A 16,414-nucleotide genomic window follows, 5' to 3' on the forward strand; every position below is an offset into this window, starting at 1 on the left:
CAGAGTGGGGCCAGGAGGGGAGCGGAGGCTGGGCCCCGCCGGCCAAGCCTCGGTCCCCCACGGTCCCACGGTTGCGGCAGTCGGCGGGCCACAGCCTGAGCCAAGGCCCAGCCTGAAGGCTGCTTGCTGTGCAGCCTCGGGGAGCAGCTGGACTTCTCTGAGCCTCTCTTCGCTTTCTCTGCCTCTACCCTGTGCCTGCAGGGCTGCCAAGGGCCGGTCAGGGCCCTGTCCTCTGCCCCAGTCTGCCTAGCACAGCCCCCTGCAAGCACCTGGACAGGGTATCCCTTAGAGCCGCAGGGGAGATGAGGCCAGGGAGCTTGAAGCCCAAGTCATAGCATCAGGATATGGCCCTGCTCTGCTCTAGAGGCCACACAGCTGCAGTGACCGAGGGACTGGCCGCATGCACCCAGGAGCCCAGAAGAGCAGAGGCAGATAGAACCAGAAAGCCAGCACCCCACCTCACCGGCACGAAAGACCAGGGGAGCCGTGCTGTCCCCGTCCCTCAAAGGCCCCTGGAGTTGAGTCAGGAAACTCCAGAGCAGCACCAGGGAGGGTGGGCAGTGTCCCGGCCAGCAAAGGCGGCCCACCGCAGGCACCACGGAGACCCAAGAAGACGGCTCAAGGACACCAAGCCTGGGTCAAGCTGGGCTCCCTGCTGCCCATACTGGGTCTCGGTGACATGCCCATACAAGTCACCTCCCTCTTCTGACCCTCAGTGTCTTCTTCAGTGGAAACTGGTGGCAGCAGTGCCACCTCAGAGGCTGTTTGGAGATCAAAGAAAGCAGCGCACAGCTCCGGGGCAGGGGCCAGAGACTGGCCTCCTCCAGCAAGTGGACCCAGAGCAGAAGAGCCCTGCACAGCCCGACGCCGGAATAAAAGCCTTCTTAAAAAAGAAAACCACAGCGTCGGGCAGGAATGTGGAAAGGCTGGAACCTCACGCGGCCGGGGCGGAAAATGGCGCAACTGCCATGGAACACGGCCTGGAAATTCCTCCGAGTTACACCCAGAGGCAGGAGGTGACCCAGCTCCGCTCCAGGGCAACACCCGCAGGGACCCACAGCCATGCAGACACACTCCAGCACACTCAACCCCGCCCAGGACGGCCACCTCGGGCCAGAGTCACTGCGTGGGCGGCCAACACAGCACGAGCATGGGGTAGTACTCAGCCATGAAAAGGAGGGCCAGCACATGCCACAGGCAGAGGGACCTTGGAATGCCCAGAGAGAGAGACCAAAGGCAGGACAGGCCTGTGAGGTTGGCCACGCCACAGAGACAGAGCAGATGGCCGGCTTGGGGGAGAGGCGTGGGGAAGGACCCTGGGGCCAGGTCTCCTGCCAGGAGGCTGGGAACGTCTTGGAATGAGGCAGCGAGGCAGCGGGTGGCCAAGTGTGCCAAATGCCACTGGACTGTGTACGTCACAGGGATGGATTTTGTTTAGAAATTTCAGCTTAAAAAAAAACAGTCCAAGTGGAATTTAGGAAAAAATCAAAACACAAAACCCGACTGCAGGGGGCTGTCCCCAAGCCACCTGGCTTCCTGCCACATTAGCTGTGGTTCAGCCCTGCCCCAGCCCCAGACCACGCCTGGGAGGAGAGGTGTGGCTTCCAGGGCTGGCGTGGCCCTGGACCCCACCCAGCGCTGCCCTCCTCCCTCCCCTGCAGAGCCCCCAGACAGGAAAACCACTGGCCCCTGGAACCCCGTCCCCCTGCCTCCCCCACCAAGTGCCCAGCCCATGGGGTCTCTTCCAGGAAGCCCTCTGTCCTCCCACTCCTGCCCGGGGCTGGGGAGAGGACGGGGTGGGCCTGGCCCCCACCAGTCCCTGGGGAAACTGCAGCCAGCTGACAGGTGGCCACGGGCCATGGGCATGGTGAAGGCCCAGGCGGGGACCGTGTGGCCCTGGGACCACCAGCAGAGCAGACAGCGGCCACCCTGCACCAGGAAGACTTCACTTAGGGCCCTGGGATGCAGGCGGCTGAGGACAAGGGCTCCTCAGAGGCCAGTGTCCTCTCTGCCAAGGGGCACCTGAGCAGAGACCAGCTGACCCCGGGGAGAGGACCACGGGAAGCCGCAAAGGCCGGCCAGCCGCTCGCTTTGAAGTAAATGTGATTTAAAATAAAATCAAAAGGTGAGTCTCACACCGGCTTCTCCTGTGGCTCCCCATAATGGCCCCCGACCTGGGGACCTGCCACACCCCACAGGAGTCACGCCTGTGCCCACTTCACAGAGGAGAAAACAGAGGCTCCCAGAGGTGGGGCACAGGCCCCGGCTAGCAGGGGCGCAGCTGGGAGGCCCAGAGATGGAGGTTGGCTGCCACCAGATGCAGGCAAGGAAAAGTCCCACACAGTGGACCCCGGCCCACCCCAAGGCCAGGGTGCAGGGCCGGGGAGAGCCGCCCACCCGCCAAAAGCCTGCCCTCTGCCTCCTGCCCTCCTACCATCTGCCCTCTGACCTGCTCCCTCTGCCCTCCTGCCCACAGCCCCAGCACAGCACAGAGCCTCCTAAGTCTGAACTGGACTTTATTCAAACCAGGTCCCAGCTCCTGTCTGAGGGCTCCGTGCTCCTTCCTAAAGACCCCCTGCGCCTGTCGGGGGACCCCGAGCTCCTGACTGGGGGCTCCGAGCTCCAGAGTCCCCACATGGAGAGCCTGCCAACTACATTGGTGACCGCCCAGGCCCCCCGGGCCCACCCACACCTGCTTCTTCTTCAGCTTGGAGATCTGCTGCTCCACCATGCTGATCTCGCGGTCCACGCGGTCCATGTTCTGGATCAGCTCCTCCTTGGACAGTCGGGGAGGCACCAACTCCAACTCGGGGTCGGCGTGCGGGGGGCTGGGGGGCGACACGGGCTCCAGCTTGCCCGTCAGACTGCGCTCCTGCGTGCAGAAGGAGGGTGCAGGTGGGCACGGCGTCGGCACCCCTGCTCCGGCCGTGGAGAGGGCTTCCCACCAGGCCACCAGGGCTGTCCCCGCCAAGGAGGGCGCTGGCCGTTGCCTCCCCAGGACCTCCATGCCAGGCCTGCTCCCCCCACGTCAGCATCCTGCCCACCTCGACACGAGGTCACTGCCTACCCTGGGCACACCTGCCCCCTCCCCCCGGGCATGAAGCCTCCCTGTGCCACACACCAGACCAGGCTCCCAGAGAACAAGAACAGGACCCCGCCTGGCCCCAGGCCTGGCTCCGTAGACCCTACCTCATGGCGCCCAGGGCAAGTGCCCGGTGGGCACCTGGAAACCCCAGCAGGGCGTGGGGGGTAGACAGAGCCCTCCAGGCCGTGGGCAGGGGCGCGCTGACCCCAGTCAGGCTGCTCTTCAAGGAAGCTCACCCCAGGACTCCGCAGCCCCTGTGCTGGACGCCCAGGCTGCGCCGGGCCTCTGGGCTGAGGTCGGGCGGCACCCCGCTCAGTGGGAGCCAAGCTCCAGCGCCCCCAGCAGAGCACCCGGCTCTCCTGCCTGCTTCCTCATCTGTACCTCGGGGATAGACGGTCCCCAGCTCCCAGGCAGCCTTGAGCCTGGTGGGCACTAACATGTGGAAAGCGGGCGCCCTGTATACAGTCAGAGCTCAGCAGGTGCTGGCCCCAGCCTGGGTTTCCAGCTGGCAGCTGCTGGCAGAGGTCTGAGGGCCGCCTCCCGCCCCCCACAGCTGCACACGGACACAGGGGACACTGTCCCCGGCACCAGGCCCAGGCCCACATGCGCCCGGGCCTCGGAACCAGGAGCCACACCATCCCTGTCCTCCCTCTGAGCCAAAGCCAGGCCCTGGGGGCTGAGAGCTTAGGACAGTGCTGGGTGTGTCCCCTGGCCTCGATGTTGCCCTCTGAGGCCAGGGGACACAGGAGCTGACCAGATGTCGCCTCCACAGTCCTCCAGGTTTCCTGGCCACAGCAAGCTGGTAAAACTGGGAGCTCAGACCCTCAGCCCAAATGCAGCACTACCCCGGGAAGTCCCTGTCCCTGAGAATTATGAGGAGCAGTTGGGGCCAGCAGCCCCCCGGGAGAGAAGTGGACAGTGTCCCCTTGGTACCCTGGGCAGGAGGTTCAGCAGGCTCCTCCCAGGGCCAGGTACACCGATGGGCTGAGGCACAGGGAGCCCACAAGAGACAGCAGGACATGGCATGTCCACCCACACCTGGCCCTGAGTCAGCTGGCACCCACTGCGCACGGTACCCAAGAGTGGGAGGCCAAGTGGGGGCAGACAGAGCACTTTGGCACAGGGGCCCACTGAGCAGAGACGCCAGATGGACGCCCGAGGCAGGCAGGAGGAAGAGACCCTTGACAGTCCCGGTCTCCCAGGTGGCCAGAACATTCCTGGACCAGTGTGGCCGCAAACATCCATGGGTAGTGCATGTCACAAAAGCCAGCTACGTGTCCATGGGTCGCCCCCAGGAGAGGACGAGGGAGCTGCTCCCCACACCTGGCCTCCATGCGGCCCAGAGCCTGGAGGACTAGCCAGCGCCCACCCAGGGCCAGAAGTCCTGCACTAGGAGCCCGGGGGAGGCGTCACGGTAGTGAGGGAGGAGCTGCCCAGGCCACAGCCCCAGGGCAAGCCCACCATGAGCAGGGACGGTACAGAGGGTGGACATGGGGCTGCCCTGGATGGCATAGGACCCAGCTCCCTGCCCCAAGGATCCCTCTTCTTTCCCTGCCTCGGGCCTTTGCACGGCCCCGTACCACCTGCAACACCTCTCCAGCTCTTCTCATCCCCTGGCACCTGCAGAGACCTCGTCCCTGTGCCTCCCCTGCTGCCCGGGCTTTGCCCGCCCTGTGCTCACTCCCACACCTGCACCCCTGCCCGAGTGGCCCTCTCCCTGGGCACAGGCCCCTCCCATCCATCAATCAGCAGCAGAACCCACGTCAGCACAGGCTCCCAGCCAGGGCCAGGCCTAACCTTGGTGAGGTCCTCAGAGCCGCTGGGCTGGCCTGTGGCCAGCAGCGCGGACGGCCGCAGCAGGGGTTCGGGCAGCAGCTCCAGGCGCGGGCGCTTGCTCTCCATGAACTCCATCTCAGACTTCCCCAGCTCGGGCAGGTACGAGTGGGACTCGGGGCGCAGGTGGAGCTCCTGAGACCTGCAGAGGCCGGGCACACAGTATCATGCAGGAGGCTGGGACCCGAGGCCCAAGGCCCTCCCCACTGGGCACCGGCCATGGCCCACACCCACTGGTGACAAGGTCACAGGGACTCAAGCACAGCCCCAGCTGCCCTCAGACTGAGGCCCGTGAGGACGTCCACAGGAGGGAAGCACCAGGGAGGCGCGGGGACACCTGCAGCGACTGCCCCTCCCTGGCCACTAAGTGTGGTCTGGGACCCGCCACGGCAGCTCGGCCAGCAGCTGGCCATTAGCATGGAGCCAGCTCCCCAGACGCACTGAACAAACTGCTCGGCAGTTACCGAGGCCCCTGGTGACACGGGGCTCGGTCAGACCCCACAAGCGCCACACACCGGACACCACCACCCAACACCGTCCAGGGCAGAGGTCACCTACAGGCCACAGACTCCTGCTGTCAAACCTGACCTGGCTCCTGATCTGCCCAGTGGCCCTGGGAAGAGATGGGAGCTGTCCAGCCTGGTGACTCCTGACCGGCTCGCTGTGACCCTTCTCCCTGGCTTGCCCGGGGGGGGTGCAGCCTTGCCTCCCCACACCCAGCAGGGCTGTGGCTCTGCACCTCCACTTCCCAGGACTGGCCACCCGCCAAGGCCTGGAACATTCTCAAGCTGTTTGCCCACACACGGGGGGAGCCAAGCTCTCGCTCTCACCCACAGGCCCTGCCAGGTCTGGTCCCTGCTTACCTCGCCCACTGCCCCAGGGCCACTGCCCACTCCAGCCCTCTCCAAAATCCCCACCCCTCATAGCAGTGCGGATCAGGTGGCCTCCCTGCCGTGTGCCCCTCACACTTCTCCCTCTGGGCAGCCGTGGTCCCTGGGAGCTTGCTGGACACCTCCCCGTCCCAGGAGGTCTGGTCCCAGGCCCCTTCACTGCTCCTGTCCACTGTAGCATCCCAGTGACAGGGACACAGCAGGTGCTCAGTCAGTGCACGTGGACTGACTGAATGCCACCCAGAGCCCTGGGGGCTGGGCCGTGTCTCGCTACACCTGCAAGGAGTCCCCGGGCGCCTGCCCGCCCCTTCCTCCATAGCCGGTCAGGGTGGCCCTCTGTGCCTTCCCAGCTAAGAACTGCACTGGGACCAGGGCTTGGCAGGAGGCACATGGCATCAACCCAAGTGCTGCACAGTGTCCCCTCATCACTCAGAGACATGGCCTGGCTTGGAACGGGATCTCTGTGGATGTCCTGAGACTAAGAGGAGAGCCGGGGAGCCACCCTGCTGGCCCTGCCCATGGAGGAAGGAGAGTCAGGCTGCCCTGTCCCAGGGCAGCAGCAAAGGAAAGGCAGCGAGAGGAGAGGAGGGGCTCCCGGCCCAGGTGGACATGTCCCTGCACCAGCGGCTGGCACCTCCCTCCAGAGCACACACCCATGCGGCCACCAGGTCAAGAGCAGGCGGGCAACGGACACCCCTCACCTAGCCCGGCCCTGTGGGGGCCCCAGCCCACTCCACCTCCACCCTCTTCCCGAGGCAGCCCTGGGCGGCCCTGCTTACCGTTCATTCCCGGGCTGGAACTCGGACAGCAGCGAGGGCCTCCTCCTCTGGGGCTGCATGACGGGGCCAGGCGACAGGTGGGCGGTGTAGTCGCGGGGCGTGCGCTGGTAGTCCAGCAACCCCACGTCCTGCAGAGGGGGAGACGTGAGCCGGTGGTCACAGGGAGCAGGAAGGGGCTGCCCGGCCCCGCCCCGCCCCACCCCCTGCCCTTGCACCCCCCCACCCGCCCGCCAGTAAGGAAGAGTCACGCGAAGGCTGGTCCACCTGCTCCTCACAGGGACCATCAGTGCCCCGAATGCGCCCACTTTCCAGACAACACACTGGAGCCAGGCAGGGCTCATGGGGGGCGCCCATCCAAGGCCACCGGCTGGTGAAAGCCAGACCAGCTGCCCAGACGGCCCCTGCTACCCAGCCACTGGAGCAGAGGAGGGCTGGGCAAGAGGGGCCCCGGGGCCCACCCGCCTCCCTCGGCTGCCCAGCAGGGCGGGCACAGGAAGCAGAGCCTCACGGCCCCATGAACGAAGCTGCCCGGGGACCAGGTCCAGCCCACGGGGACAGGATGCTGGATAGAAAGGGAGCTTGGCAGCCAGATAGGCGGGACTGAGGGCCCGGCCAGGCGTGGCCGAGGAGGGGAGGCCAGCCCGCGGTATGCAGGGACCCAGTGCCAAGCGTGCTGCATGGAGGCCAGGCCAGCAGTTCAGCGGAGGCCAGCCCCTGGAGGCCGAGCACATGCCACACCAGCAGGTCACCAGGCCACCAGGGAAGGCAAGGCGCAGCTTTAGTGAAGGCTGCGCTTCACCAGCCCAAGCTCTCCAGGACCCGGCCCGGCTCCCCCGGCCATCCAGAGACAGGACCTCACAGGACCTCGCAGCCCAGCGCAGGGGGCTCCCAGAGAGACGGTTTGGAGGACCCTCCCCTCAAAGCCTCCTCATACCCAGCCACCCAGGGACCCTCGCTCTGCACTATTTTTTCTTTTTTTTGTAATGGACTCAGGGACGCTTAACCACCACGTCACACCCCCAGCCCTATTTTGTATTTTATTTAGAGATAGGGTCTCACCGAGTTGCTTAGGGCCTTGCTGTTGCTGAGGCTGGCTTTGAACAAGATCCGCCTGCCTCAGCCTCCCAAGCTGCTGGGATGACAGGCGTGTGCTCTCTTTGTCAATCTTTGTGTGTGTGTGTGTGGGGGGGGGGCACCAGGTACAGAGCCCAGGGCTAGAGCATGCAAGGCGAGCACCCCAGGGCCAAGCTCCCGTGGCCCGCCCTCCGCAATCCCTACCCAGACGGTAGGGCCAGGGTAAAGGCACCCACACCTTCCCCAAGGGCAGGTCCACCTTTGCCAAGCACATTCCTCTCCCCCTGGGGAGAAGTGAACGCTGTCAAATCCCCTGGGCTCTGAGTGGTAAGGGCAGCCTGGTTTGAGCCTCTCCCCAGAAGACAGATGGCTGTGCTAATCCCAATCCATTCGCACTGTCTGCGGGACACCAGGCCATGCCGTGTGCCAATTGATTAGTGATGTCTGGCACAGACGTGGCAGCAGACACAGGGTGGAGAGTGACTTAGTGTCCTCTGGACATCTTGTCTGGGTTTTCCACACTGTTTCTTGGGAGTGGGCAGAAATACCCAGCCACTCTGTCTTGTCTGGCTTTTAACTTTCAAGCGGTTGTTTTGCAGAGAATCGGGGAGACACCACGTGCAGGGTGGATTCTCCCTCAGACCCTCAGGGGCCCTGCAGGGAACAGGAGCCTGGACACGGGGTGGGGCTGGGAGGACCCCTGTCCTCCTCCAGGCTATAAAGCCTCTGGGAAGGGCCTCCCAGAGCGGCCAGGGGGGATCCTGCGACGCAGCTTCAGGCTGCAGCTGCCTGTCCCTTACTGTCCCTACCTCAAACCTCGGGAGGCTCCACTCAGAAATGGGCACCACCCAGGGGAGAAGCCTCTACGCCACGGTCACCAGGGCTGGGCAGCTGCTTCCTGGTGCCCCCCACAGTGCCCAGCACCAGTGCCCACAGCATGGGCAGGAAGCAGCCAGTGCCCTGGGCAGGAGCGAGAGGCCAGGCAGAAACCTCTCCAGGGCACAGGACAGTGACACCAGGCCTTCCCGCGGGAAAGCCAGATGAGCACAGCAGAATGACTGGGCGGAACAGCGCTGGACACAGGGCTGGGGAACCCACCGCATTGACTCTGACCCCAACTTCCCCGGGGGGAGCCGGGGTCCCTTCCACGGGTGTCCACTGTGATGTCCACATCAGGGCTGCCCAGGAAAGCAAGACCGGGAAGAATCAACCACGGAGGCCCACGGTGGTCACCTGGGCTGGACACGGCCAGGCTGGAGCCACCTGACGCCATCTTGGAGCAGTCCGCCTGCCGGGCTACACGGCGTTGACGCCAACACCCCAGACAGCAGCTCCCGTTCACTGAACCGCCCTGTGCCCTGCGGCAGGGAAGCCCTGGCCGTTCACCCCTCCCTCCGCAGCCTGCGAGGCGGCGATATGGGGCCACGGAGGAAGCAGCGAGGCTCACAGGGGATGAGGGCCTCTCCAGGTGCCACCAAGGATGGGCAGGCAGGATCATGGGCTCACCCTGCCCAGTGGGGCCGGCAGCAGTCCTAAGCCCAGACCTGCCTACTCCCCACGTTTCCAGTGCCACTCCTCAGAAAACGAAGGGAGCCCAGTGGGGAGCCCAGAGAGTGGCCCTCACCCCAGGAGGATCCAGGACACCACGGCTACAAGTGAGCAGAGGAAGTGGGCCCACTCCTGGACCCCGCGGTCACGGGCCCTCCTGGTGAGCCGGGGACCACCCTGCCACTTGGCACAGGCCAGCCCACCCTCCTCCAGCCCAGCACAGCTGGACCCCAGCCCCGGGCCCGCCTGCTCACCGTGCCCCACACACGTCAGCTGGCTCTGTCCCCAGGCCTGGGGACGACGGCAGACAGGCGGGGAGACTCGCTGAGGAACAGTGTGAATGGGCAGAGGCCACGGAGTCCTGCCCCAGCCCCAGGGGCCCTCAAGGACCAAAGGACTCCTCTCTAGCCTGCCTCTGAGGGCAACTCCCAGCACCCTAGGCAAGCTGCAGTGGCGGGGACACAGCTAACAGAAGTGCCCACGTTTCCAGTGCCACTCCTCAGAAAATGAGGGGAGCCCAGAGAGTGGCCCTCACCCCAGGAGGATCCAGGACACCACGGCTACAAGTCAGCAGAGGAAGTGGGCCCACTTGGGGGTCTGGCCCATCCCCACCCGGCCCAGGCAGGGCCCTCTCTGTGGCCTGGCACTCCGCCAAGGTCCCCAGTGCCAGTCAGTGGCAAGGTGCATACAGGGGCAGAAGCCCCCAGAGCCCGAGGGCTGGTAGCAATGCAGCGGCCCCAGCACGGGCCAGTGCTCTGCCCTGCCCCCCAGGGCCAGCCCCCACCTGCTGCCAGCAGGGGACCTCATACCTGTTGTGACAAACTGGAAATCGCCTAGATGGTTCTTTTTAGGGCGCTGAGGAGCACCACCTAGGGCAGGGCCAGCCACAGGCCCACGTCCAAGGGCTCTACAGGGCCCGGGGGTCCCCTGAGAGGCTACCGCTGGGGGAAACGGGGGTCCCAGGCTTCCCAGGGCCCATGGGTGGGGCCATGCCCACCATGGCTCCCGCCAGGCCGATACCCACCCACTGAGCGTCTGGGGCTGGTCACTACGCAACAGGTGTTCAACAGATGCCTGAGAGGACCAGAAAGTCAGTGAGGAGTGAGAGGGAAACTGGGCCCTGCTTGCAGGCGGAGGGGAGCAGCTGGGGGCACACAGGCACAACAAGGCCTCCCGTCCCCAGGGCAGGCTACTGCCCAGCCAGGGCAGCTCCGGGTGGCACAGAGGCCGCCCTGGGCCCCACACCGGGTGTCCAGAGACAGCATGGGCTGAGCCTCAGCCTCTCAGCCACGGGCCTCACCACAGTGAAGTAGCGGAGAAGGGAGTGAATGGCCCCCAGGAGACCTCCCCAACCCCAGACGGGAAAGCAGAGGCGGCCACTGCGAGGTCAGCCTACGCGGCAGGAACCTCAGTCAGGCAAATTCAACTGCCAATCAAGAGAGGGGTGGAGCCTCTGTTCAGCCAGGCCCCACCTCCACCTTCCTAGCCTTCTCTTTTATTTTAAGGTAGGGTCTCGCCAAGTGGCTGAGCCTTGCACTGTGATCCTGCCTCAACCTCCCAGATGGCTGGCACTGCAGGGGGGAGCCGCCATGCCTGGCTCGGCTTCCCAGCTTTCAAGATGGGAATGAAGACTTTACCAAACACCCTAGGCCTGGAAGGGCCCTAGGGCAGGGCAGCCTCTGACAAGGTGCCTTGCTGCAGAGGGTGTCCCAAGCCACAGCAGCCTGGCTCGCAGGAGAGGAAAGGAGCAGCAGCAAGAGCCCCAAAGGGTGCCACCCCTTACCGCGTGGGGCCGGGCGATCTGAACCGGGTAGGAGATGCCATGGGGCGGGTAGCGGGCCTCGGTGGCCCTCCACGTCTGTGCCACGGGCTGCGTGGATCCCGACATGGTGGCAGGAGCTGGGCCTCAGGCCCTGAAGAATGCTCTGGTGACCACCACTGAGGACTAAAGACCAGTCCCTGCCATCTGATCACGGGCCACCGTCACAAGCTCCTGTGGAGACAAAAAAGCAGATGAATGGGGAGGGCAGGCCCTGCAGGACCAGGACGGGCCGTTAACCGCCCGCTGATCACCCGCTGAGGCTCCCCACCCTGCTCAATGGCCACTCCCAGCACGGGGCAGGGGACAGAGCCAGGCCCGCGGACACCGCACAGGCCTGGGGTCAGAGAGGACGCTGCCCCTCCCAGGCCCAGGCCCTCGCCCACCCACCCCACAGCTACGGCTCCCCACGCCACAGCCGCCACGACTCTCCGCGTCCCCAGGGCAAGGTTCTCCAAAAGCCCCTGGCAGCTCCCGCCTAGCACCAGCCCGGGAAGTGTGGCCAGGGCCAGCTGAGTAGGCCTCTGGTGGCAGCGGGGGCTGGGCAAGGCTGGCCTCTAGGGCCTCCTGCGGCCTCCTGAAGGATGACATCATGACATGAGGAGGGAGGGACCACGCAGGGTCAGGGCCACGCCAAGAAAGGGGCTGCACCCTGGGCAGGTGACCGGGACTTCCAGGGTCACAAACAGCACCTTCTCAGGCAGAAGCCCCGTGGCCATGCCGGAGAGAACTAGAAGGATGGCCAGCCACCTTCCAGATGGGGCTGACCCCAGCCAGTGAGGGTTGGCCTTGGGCTGGAGAGAGCAGCCTTAGGGCCACCTTGGCCTGCCAGGACAGGTGCCAGCCAGTGGGAGGACGGGGCTGAAGGACAGCGAGGCCACCCTGGGGACAGCTGGCCTGAGGCAGAGGCACCCTCCTGTGCATCCTTCCTTGCCCGCCCACACGGGGCTCCTGTCACCTGCCACAAGATGGCTGCTCGCACAGGGAGAGCAGGAATCAGAGGAGGCCACCTCTAGGACAGCGAGGGCTCTCCAGACACTCGGCGCAGAGCCAGGCCGGCCCCGGGATCTCCCTGGCCGCAGGACGGCTGCCCCCTAACTGTGGCCACGGGAACAAGCCCTGCCCAGCCACCCCCAAGCTGTGTGGCCCAGGGCAAGTGGGTTCCCTTCTCTGAACCTCAGCTTTGGGGCTGCACAGCGGGTGATGTGAGGGTGGCACAGACACAGGCCTCCTGAGCAGGCTGGGCCCAGCCGCCAGCCGCACCTGCCCACACCTGCTCTGCCCACCCTGCCAGACGTCCTCACCCACAGCCTTGACAGACAAGGGCGCCACGTACAGCCGGAGCCACGGGAAGCAGCAGGAGAGTCGGTGGACGGCGGGCAGGGCACGCTGGGAAGCTGGGGTCTCTGGGGACGGCACATGTGAGAACAGCCGAAGGCCTCCTGCTGCCCAGAGCGGGGCTGGACCACCCTCCCGACTGGCCCTCCCGAGCGGCCACCCCTCTGGCACTGCACGCCAGAGCTGGACCCCCACCCGCTACCTCCCAGGAGCCCTTGTGACACAGACTGCAGAGGGGACCCTGCGCCAGGAAACCCTCGGGCTGCGGCAGCCAGAGCCAGCCGAAGCCCAAGCTCAGGCTCGCCATCACTGACCAGGGTCGGGTGGGCAGTGACGCGGAGCCCAAAGCCTGCTCGGGAGCTCTAGACCGAAAGCAAGCGCCCAGTGACCACGGAGACCGTGGCTGGGTCCAGAGTCAACGGGGCTGGGACAGCAGCGCGGCGGGGAGCAGGTCGACACGAACCTGGGGGACGGGGTCCTGGCCTCAAGCAGGACAGTGGCAAGCACTGGACCCACAGGCCAGGCAGGAGGAAGGGGAGCCCGAGGCCCGGCCAGGGCTCAGGGACGCAGTGCAGGGCAGGAGACGGGACATGACCCTGCTACAGACCCAGCCCAGAAAGTCACCGACCCCAGACACAGCCCAGGCCTCCAGGCAGCGACCTGTGGTCAAGACTGGCCACTGGAAGCCATAGTGTGGGGGGCAGAGCTGGGGGAGCAGGAGGGCCCAGACGTGAGCGGGCCAGACGACAAGGCCCTGCTATACCAGCAGCTGACCACCTGGGCCCAGTTGTCCAGAAGCCACAGGGTCCCCTCCCCCCAGTGGACACGCTGGCCTGAAGGAAGGGCACGAGGACCGTGGGTGGCCTCTAGCCTCAGCATGTCGGGCGAGCCACCCATGGGGACACACACCACTCCTGCCCACTGACACCCGCTCTGCACATCCCACACCCCAGCTCCCGTGGGTGGCCACCCCACTCCCTCTGTCAGGCGCCAATCAAGCTGCTGGGACACAGCTGCTGGTTTGGGGAGGGTGTGACCAAGGCAGAGCCAACAAAACCCTCTCCCGGGAGATTCACTGGACATCAGGAAAGACGAGCTCTCCTTCCACTCGGGCTGTGAGGCGCTGAACACAACAGCACCTGGATCCAACTGTGCCTGAAGCTTTTTGTAGTTACGTGAGTCTTTTGTGCTAAACAGGAGAAACAGGGAGTCTGCTCGCAGCCAAGAGATGGAAGCCTAAAACCCTAATTTTAAGGGTCTCAGATCTCCCTGGGGTCAGCTCTCCACCCTCTGGGTCTCTCCTGGGTGCAGGAGCCTGAGACAGGCCCAGCCCAGGAGGAAGGGGCCGCTCAGAACCCTCACCCCCGGGAGGAGTGGCCTCTCCAGCGCCAGCCCCCGCGCTGTCTGGCTCTAACAGGGAAACAGGCAGTGGCACCCTGCACAGCCTGACCAGGATCTGGGCCACTCCCCAGCAGCATGGACACCCCACCTGGGCTGTCCAGCAGTAACCGGAGCCCGGTTGCCGGGTTCTGGAGGAACACCCCGCTCCCTCAAAGAGGGCCACCGCACCACACACTGGCGAGCGGAGCCCGGCGAGCCGCACCCACCACAGCACCCTGACTCCTGGCACAGGAAGGGGCCGGCCTAGGTGGAGAGCCCAGCGGCACGGCCCCCTCCGCCACGCACAGCGCCAGGGGCCTCACAGTCATGGACGTGGCCTCCCCCTCCCACAGCACCACCAGCATCAGGCCAGGTCTCTGTGGCGCAGGCTCGTCACTGTACTCATTCTACAGCAAGTGGACACGGAGGTGAGTGACTTGCCCGAGGCCAACAGCCAGCAGGTGACCACACAGCCTGGCGGGGACCCGGCAGCCGCCCCGACCACTGAGCTCTGGCCAGTGCACCTTGACCTCCCTGCCCAGGCTGAGGGTCCCGACTCCCCACTAGGCTGCAGCCAGGCCCCAGCCCTGCCCAAACCCCTCACAGGTCCAGGCCACGTCCTGCCTGCCACGGGCGCCCACGAGCTGTGGCAGCTGGGCCTGGACATCTCCATGTCCCCCCACCAGGACCCCAGGCCTGCCAGGAACCACCCAACTGGGTCCAGGAGGAGGCAGGCCACGCCTCACCAGACTTCAGGGGCCACCCACCTACCCCACTTATCACGGCAGCCAGGTGTCCCCAACATCAGAGCAGACCCACGGACGAGGGCCCGCGCAGGTCTCCGCGAGGCCCGGCGTCCAGGCTGCCCACTGGGAGCTGAAAGGCTAGCCCTCCGCCACCCTCCGAGCCTCCTACAGCTGTGTGGCCTCTGCCCGGTGGCCTGCCCTCTCCGGCTAGGTTCCTCCGTTCTCCGGGGCCCCTGGCCAGCGGGGGGAACCCTGCAGCCCGATTCTGGCCCACGTCCAGCCTGTGGCCAAGGTGTCGGGGGCCCAGGGAGCCTCCCGCCTGCTGGGTCCCTCGCTCCCTGACCAGGACTGCGGAAGGTGGAGGGCAAGCAGGGACCAGGCCTGCAGTGAGGGAGGCAGGGTCAGGGGTGCCTTCCTTCCTGGAAGGGCTGGACTTACTGACCCTGACCTTGTGCTGGACACTCAGGCTTGGCCAGGGCCCAGCACCACCCAGGCCATCCAGGGCTGGTAGGCCACCGGGGAATGACCACGGGGCAGCCTTCACAGCATGCTTGTTGTCCAGCAGCCCTGGAGGCCGCCCGTCCCCCTGCAGGGCACCTGGCAGGGCCCGTGCCACCGACCAGCCCTGGTGGCCCCGAGACCCCAGGGCCTGCGCGGCTCCATCCTCAGTGGTTCCCATTCTACTGCCCTTGTCTCTCACAGGTCACTGGCCACCGGGTGGAGGGTCCCCTAGGAATCCAGAGTGGTCTCACGCAGGGCCTGGTGCCGGGACGCAGGCATGTCTCTCTGGGGGCCACCCACGCCATCACACCAGCTGGGACCTCCTCCTGCTGCCCCACTCGAATGCGGCACGGGGTAGCCTCTGCCTGGCCACCGCGGGCTCCCCCAGGGCCCCTCGCAGCAGGCCTGGCACAGGGGCCACCTGAGAGCCCTGCAGGCGGTGACTAGAGACGGCTGCGAGGTTCCTGAGGGCCCAGGACGCCGAGCCCCAGGGTGCGAAGGGGCCAGCAGGAGCAGACGTCTCCCCAGTTGTCAGGGAGATGAAGTAGGACCCCGGAGGAGCCCTGGCCCATCCAGCAAGCTGGCAGCGCACCCAACCTCTGTCTCCCCAGCCTCTGTCCCCTGTAGAAAGGGCCCATTATGACATTACAGGCCAGGAACTGCAGTTAGCCAGAAAGGAGGCCAGGGCCACAAAGGGCTCATTGTCATGCAGATGACCGTGGGAGGGGCAGCTCCTCCCCACTCCCAGCTCCAGAGCTGCCAGATCACACCCCTGAGCTTCCAGAAGACTGGGCATCTGGGAGCCCCAGATCTGGGCCAAGCGGGGTGCACTCTCCCTAACCTGGCAGAGGGCCCTCCCAGGTCACAGCCAGATGCCCAGCACACAGAACCGGGAGGAAAACCAAGGGCCTCCTGGAGACGACTGGGACGATGCCCTCTAGGCACAGAAACACCGGACATCATGATGCCATTTGTCTTTTAATGCTGTGTGTCTTTGGACAAGCCACCTACCCTCTCTGTGCCTCAACAGGGGAAAGTGATTCCATGCCAAGCCCCAGGGTTAGGTGTGCTGGAAGCCCCTTCCCCAACAAGCCAGCACTGCGCATGCCCCCTGCCTGTCCCTCTGCTTTATCCAGAAGGAGGGCAGGGGTCCCACATGGCACTTGGCAGTACAGAACCTTGCAGACCTCCCAGGGCTGCCCAGAATGCCCCAGCCAGGCAGAGGGGCCTGTGCCCCATGGAGTCCCCAGGGAAGGACCCACCTACAGGCACCGGGTGCCCAGGAGGCCCACTGGCTGGCAAGGGCAGCCCAGGCACTGAGGCAGGGCAGATACCTACACTACAGTGGGCGATCCCTGGGGTCTGCACTGCCCGCCTGTCTCAGGTAGAAACGGTCATCCCCGGACCAGCTCAGAAAGCGG

The 16,414-nt window shown here is 65.6% G+C and overlaps 1 protein-coding gene across 15 annotated transcripts in view; it reads right to left on the reverse strand.

Annotated features, from left to right (window-relative positions):
- Positions 1-16,414, reverse strand: part of NCOR2 (nuclear receptor corepressor 2) — a 137,683-nt gene that overhangs the window by 86,538 nt on the left and 34,731 nt on the right. For all 15 annotated transcript variants that reach the window (XR_014020992.1, XM_081285500.1, XM_081285506.1 and 12 more), the window contains 4 exons: positions 10,993-11,202; positions 6,588-6,715; positions 4,883-5,060; positions 2,693-2,872 (listed from right to left, as the gene is read on the reverse strand). Coding sequence is in view for 14 of the 15 variants with exons in the window: in XM_081285500.1 (XP_081141626.1) it covers positions 2,693-2,872; positions 4,883-5,060; positions 6,588-6,715; positions 10,993-11,097 (591 nt within the window). In the remaining variant the exon portion in view is untranslated. The remainder of the gene's footprint in view (positions 1-2,692; positions 2,873-4,882; positions 5,061-6,587; positions 6,716-10,992; positions 11,203-16,414) is intronic.

This window comes from Spermophilus citellus (genome assembly GCF_964194105.1).
Source record: "Spermophilus citellus genome assembly, chromosome: 3".
In the NCBI taxonomy this organism is placed as follows: domain Eukaryota; kingdom Metazoa; phylum Chordata; class Mammalia; order Rodentia; family Sciuridae; genus Spermophilus; species Spermophilus citellus.